General features: G+C 46.7%; 1 protein-coding gene across 1 annotated transcript; it reads right to left on the bottom strand.

Annotated features, from left to right (window-relative positions):
• Nucleotides 1-311: 311 nt before the first annotated feature.
• Nucleotides 312-5,343, bottom strand: LOC125510759 (cytochrome P450 709B2-like). Its single transcript, XM_048676018.1, has 5 exons — nt 2,383-5,343; nt 2,071-2,294; nt 1,744-1,988; nt 1,320-1,680; nt 312-1,238 (listed from the first exon to the last, which is right to left on the bottom strand). Exons 1-5 carry the CDS (start codon nt 2,651-2,653, stop codon nt 798-800), a joined length of 1,542 nt encoding a protein of 513 aa, XP_048531975.1. The 5' UTR covers nt 2,654-5,343; the 3' UTR covers nt 312-797.
• Nucleotides 5,344-5,685: the final 342 nt, after the last annotated feature.

The following is a 5,685-nucleotide window of genomic DNA, read 5'->3' on the forward strand; positions in this document are numbered from 1 at the left end:
TATCACGTATGTTTGGGTATTCGTTTAAATTATCCAAACTGTATATGGTTGAGGTTTTTGTAGTGAGTTGTAATCATACATGTAGTACCATTCAAGGATAACGCGCTATATAACCATGCATACATCACAAGTACATGCCACAAAGTTTCAAATTGCATTCACAAGTATAATCAAGTCGTTCCATTCATAACTGGAGATATGCTCTTAAAGAGGATTTTATTCTGCTTAGTTCAAGATCAGAGACAAACATGTTGTTTGTCTGCAGGAGTGGTTCTTTCTGCTCCACTCATTGTAACAGTTGTTGTACGGTCCGGTGCTTAAAAAAAGGTTTCAAATTGCATACATATCACATCATACAAGTTCATATACAGAGTATGTAGCTAGCTCGGAAGAACAACAATATATATAGCAACATAACCATACGTTACAAGTGTATGCCAAAGTGGCCGAGCTTATTAACTATTATATTATGAGACGGAGGGAGTACATAATATTGGACCCCAATAGCCAGCGAACATTCGCTGGGAAAGATGGCATTTGCGAACAATTTTGGTGGCATTTGTGCTGGTCAGAACATGGAACCTCCGCTGCAGTTCTGTTTTTCACCAGAAAATTGTCGTGCTTGCAAGCTAGAATTGCCATCTTTGCCATCCTTACGACAACTACAATTGCCATCAAAACGTTCACAATTGTCATCCCTCCCAGCGAACACTCACTGATTATCATTACTGTAAATATTATGGTGTAGGCGTAGCACATGACGACACATCAAACAAGATCGAGGGAGCTCCAGAAGATCACTCAGTCAGCCGCTGCAGGTTCCTGACGAAGAGAGGGAGCCCGTACCTGGGCAATAGGGTGACGAAATTGCTGGGCTTGTGCACGTAACTGGGGGACAGAGAGAAGGAGAAACTCCTGAGGATGGTGGCTATCACAATCTGCACCTTGACCATGGCGAAGTTCTGCCCGGCACAGACCCTCGGCCCATATGAGAAGGCCAGCAGCGCGCGTGAAAGCTTGGTGTCCCTCGAGACGCCACTCTGGAACCTCATCGGGTTAAACTCGTCAGCGTCGGGTCCCCAAACCTCTTTGTCCCGGTGCAACATCAGCAGCGGGATTGATATCATCGTTCCTTTTGGCACCTTCGTGTTGGCGAGGATGGTGTCTGAGACGGTCTTCCTCTGCAGGAAAGTTAGGGGGCCATAGAGCCTCAGTGTCTCCAAGAGTAACATGTTAAGCTGCAAGTCACCACGGCAGGCACTCATTAGATGTATGCACGGTGCACTGCATGCAATAAGATTTTTTTTGTCGATCTATACCAGCTTGAGTTTGCCAAGGGTGTCAACCGGGGGTAGCTGGTGAGCAGGATATTCCCGTACGACCTCCTCCCTGACCATCTCCTGCCAGCGTGGGTAGCTGGCGAGCAGGAACATCGCCCAGGTGATGACGCTGGCGTTGGTTTCATACCCTGCTGCGAATAGAGTCCTGCACTCGCCAATCATCTCCTGGGTGCTCAGAGTCTCGGCGCTGCTTCTGCATGCCTGCAGCTGGAGCATCTGCCCGAGCAGGTCATCTTCGTAGACGCTGCTGGCAAGTCGTGCCTTTAGGATGTGCGAGATCTTGCTTGTCACGAGCTTGTCGAGCTGCCACGTCCGACGGTTGCGACGTGTCGGCAGGTACCTAGAAATAACCAATATTAATTCGACCGATTCATTCATTCTGGACGGTCTTTTGAGTTTCTACCTGAATCCAGGTAACGGGAGATCTGCGAACGCATATGCGGCAATCTCCATCTGCTCCCTTCCGGCGACCATCACCTCCCGGGCCTCCTCGTGGTCCTTGCCCAACATCACTCGCGCAATGACACCCATGGCTATCTCGTCGGAGTCATGCCTCATGTCTATCTCGGCTTGCTGCTGCTCTTGCAGTTGGGCGCACCACCGTTCCATCGCCTGCTGCATGCACTCCCACGCTATTGCTGACATGGACTGAAAACAAACATTCAAACGCATGTAATGTTCTCTTCCGATCCACTAAAAAATTGATATAGAAAATTTAGTAAGTAGTAACCTTGATCGTCTCCTGGTTGAAAGCCGGGTGGACGAATTTGCGGCGTCGCTTCCAGTCGTCTCCGTTTGCAAATATGACCCTGTTCCCTAGAATTGAGTCCAGGCTCGGATTCAAGTATTCTTTTTGGAACACGTCTGTCCTGTCGCTGAACATTTGCTTCACAAGCTCCATGTCAGTACAACACAGGGCTGGTGTCGGCCCCAACCAGTACAGGAATGTTTTCCCTGATTAATTGCACAGCACATACATGTGATTATATTTTATACTACACACCATAACGATCTGGGTACAGACATTCAATTAGTTCATTACCATACTGGGAGGCCCATTTCCGGAAGAAGGGTTGCACAGTGGTGATGCAGTCGTGGGAGCTGGTGTCCAGAGCCTTGGCTCTCCCGGCGACCAGCATCGTTTGGCACTCCGGCAGGGACCCAACCAGGAACCTGTAAGGCGGACCTTGGATGCCCTGCCGCCCGAACCACCTGGCCACAGCATATGGCCTCCAAAGCAGATACCATAGTGCTCTCGTGGTCACCAGCAGTATGAGGACGGCAGCCAGGGCTTGCCCCATGTTAGGCTCCATGACTCTACTTTTGGTAGTATATATGTGCTTAATTAACTTCTGATTGTTCTCCGGTTGCTGATGTATCTAGGTATTTATATAGCACTAGGCCCCACTTGCCTAGCTTATTTTTATAGTTAGAATTTGTTTTCCGAAAAGAGAGGAATACCCTCGGCTATGCACACAGCCATAACTTTTTTAAGAAGTTATTAGATAGAGACCCAGGCCAGGTATAAGCATGCATTGCATTATAAATACACGGCAACCCACAAGGAAAGTTTGTGTACGTAGCAGGAAAGAGAATCAATTTAGTCTCTCTCAGTGTTGCAAGTTACAGCCAGAAATCGATTCCATGGCCAATAACAGCAGCGCTGATAAGCAGCGAACGCAGGAGCTAGTTTGTGTGACGGGGGCAGGGGGCTTCATTGGGTCATGGGTGGTGAAGGAGCTCCTCCACCGTGGCTACCGTGTCAGGGGAACCGCTAGAGACCCAGGTACCTCTAAGCACATGCATCTTGCATATATACCTCCTAGCTAGTTACCTTTGCTAGTCCATCACTTGCTTGGCGTCGTGCATCAATCATGTGAAGCGGACCGCAAGAACATCCACTTGCATACCTTGGAGGGAGCCGATGAGAGGCTATCCTTGCGCCGCGCCGACGTCCTGGACTACGACAGCCTCCGTGCCGCCTTCGATGGCTGCAATGGTGTCTTCCATGTTGCCTCTCCAGTGTCCAACGATGTTGTCAGTTCACTTGCTATTTTGCAGCATATATACGTAATTATCATATACATAATTAATGCTAGCTGCCTGTTCTCGGCCGCGGGGCTCTGTGTAGGAACTCATGCCAGTCGCCGTGGAGGGAACCAGAAACGTGGTGAACGCGGCGGCGGACATGGGCATCCGCCGCCTTGTTTACACTTCTTCGTACGGCACAGTGCACATGAACCCCAACAGAAGCCCCGACACCATCTTGGACGAGACATGCTGGAGCGACTATGAATTCTGCAAACAGACAGGCATATGATATTTCTGGAGCGACCTAACATTCATTGCAATAATATTTAAGCACAAAAAACTAAATTAAAGTGAAAAAAACAGCCATGTATAAAAATAAAAAGAACAATGTTTGGAACTCAATCCACAAATCATAATAATGATGAGCAATCAGCTGAAATAGATTCTTACCGGCCACCCCTGATCTTTTCTTTATTTTAAAAAACACCAAAACGGATGGATTTCGGCGAAAGTCAACCATTTTTAACTGAATCCCAAACGGAAACTTGATGTTTTCGAAACTGTCTGAAAATAATATACTAGTATAGTATCTCTAAATGCAAGTGATACCAAAAGGCCCTCATAGCGTCTTAGAAACTTGCTATGCATATCTTTTGGCAGGTCCAGTGTTTGTTCCCAATTCAACAGTTTGTTTTTGCACATTGTTACCAATTAATTTGCGGCACCCGGAAGTCAAACTTTTTAACAAAAACTAAAATAAAATATGCGCGGTCGGGTCAAACCCAAGACCTCCCAAAGACCCAAACCGATAGGAAAGGCGAATTGATCAAGGATATAAGGAGCTCAAAAGCAATGGCCCGAAGCTGATTTCCAAACATAATACGCATGTAGTCCCTCGGTCCGGAATTACTTGCCACGGAAATGGATGTATCTAGACGTATTTTAGTTCTAGATGCATCCATTTCTGCGACAAGTAATTTTGGATGGAGGGAGTATGAAACAAACAGTGCGTGTCGTCTCAGGAATCTAACAATTTCATTGTGCAGAACTATTATTGTTGTGCCAAGATGATGGCAGAGATGGCAGCAACGGAGGAGGCAACTAGGAGGGGGCTGCAGCTGGCGGTTGTGGTGCCGCCAATGACCATCGGTCCCATGCTGCAACGGTCTTTAAATGCCAGCAATTACCATGTCGCAAGGTACCTAATGGGTACTAAGAAGGCCTACCCCAACGCTGTCGCCATCTACACAGATGTCCGCGACGTCGTACATGCCCATCTTCTTGTCTACGAGCACCACCACGCCCGCGGCCGCTACCTCTGCTTCGGCACGGCACTACACCGCAGTTGCCTCCTCCAGTTGATCAGGGGTCTTTTTCCACACTATCCTATCACTTCCAAGTATGTTCGTTTACTCTGAATGAAATATCAACCTTCTGCATATGCGTGTCCATATCTATAACTGTACCGACTACCGATTTCTACCTCAACAGGTGTGAAGAGAACGACAAGTCCATGGCAAACCCGTACAGATTCTCCAACCAAAGACTCGAAGACTTGGGCTTAGAATTCACTGACATCAGGAGAACTCTATATGAAACTGTAATATGCCTGCAACAGAAGGGTCATGTGCGTACCATCGTGCCATATCAGCGTTCGAGCTTATAGATCAGGATGTAGTGCGACCAACTTCCACATGCCCGGAAGAAAACAAATAAGGTCCTTCTCAAAAGTAACTATGTGGACTGACATGTAGGGGGGGGGGGGGGGGGGGGGGGGTGGGGGGATCAGATATCAGATATGCTTTTTTTTTTTGCATCAGAATGGATATATCATGATGAAATTATGAAAAGTTTGCCAGCAGTGCAATATGTTATGAAAATTGAAGACACGATACAATAAGTACGCATGAATTCAAGCAAGGGATTACAGAAGGTTGAAAATCAATTAGCAAACAAAAAGCCAACGAGAAAATAACAAAGTCACCTTGTAAACCCTCCTCATCATATCCACTGATTTTCCCAACAATAACCTCCCCAAGAAAGGGCCTGAACATCAATAACCTAAAGAAAACCTGTCCAAAATGAGGAAAATGAAGGGAATCTAAGCATGATTTATAAAATGTATAAAGCCTCGGATTACAAGATCATAAAGTTTGTGCTAACAGCGACATGAGAAGTGCAACCATGGTACAAATTTCACATACTATTTACAGTGAGTCGTTCAAAAGAAGTAGCACACCGGCTAGGAAACAACAAGACTACCGACTTGAGCCAGAGAAATAATCAGCATTAACTAACAGCAAGGCAAACTGGA

The sequence above is a fragment of the Triticum urartu genome, chromosome 5 (assembly GCF_003073215.2).
Source record: "Triticum urartu cultivar G1812 chromosome 5, Tu2.1, whole genome shotgun sequence".
In the NCBI taxonomy this organism is placed as follows: domain Eukaryota; kingdom Viridiplantae; phylum Streptophyta; class Magnoliopsida; order Poales; family Poaceae; genus Triticum; species Triticum urartu.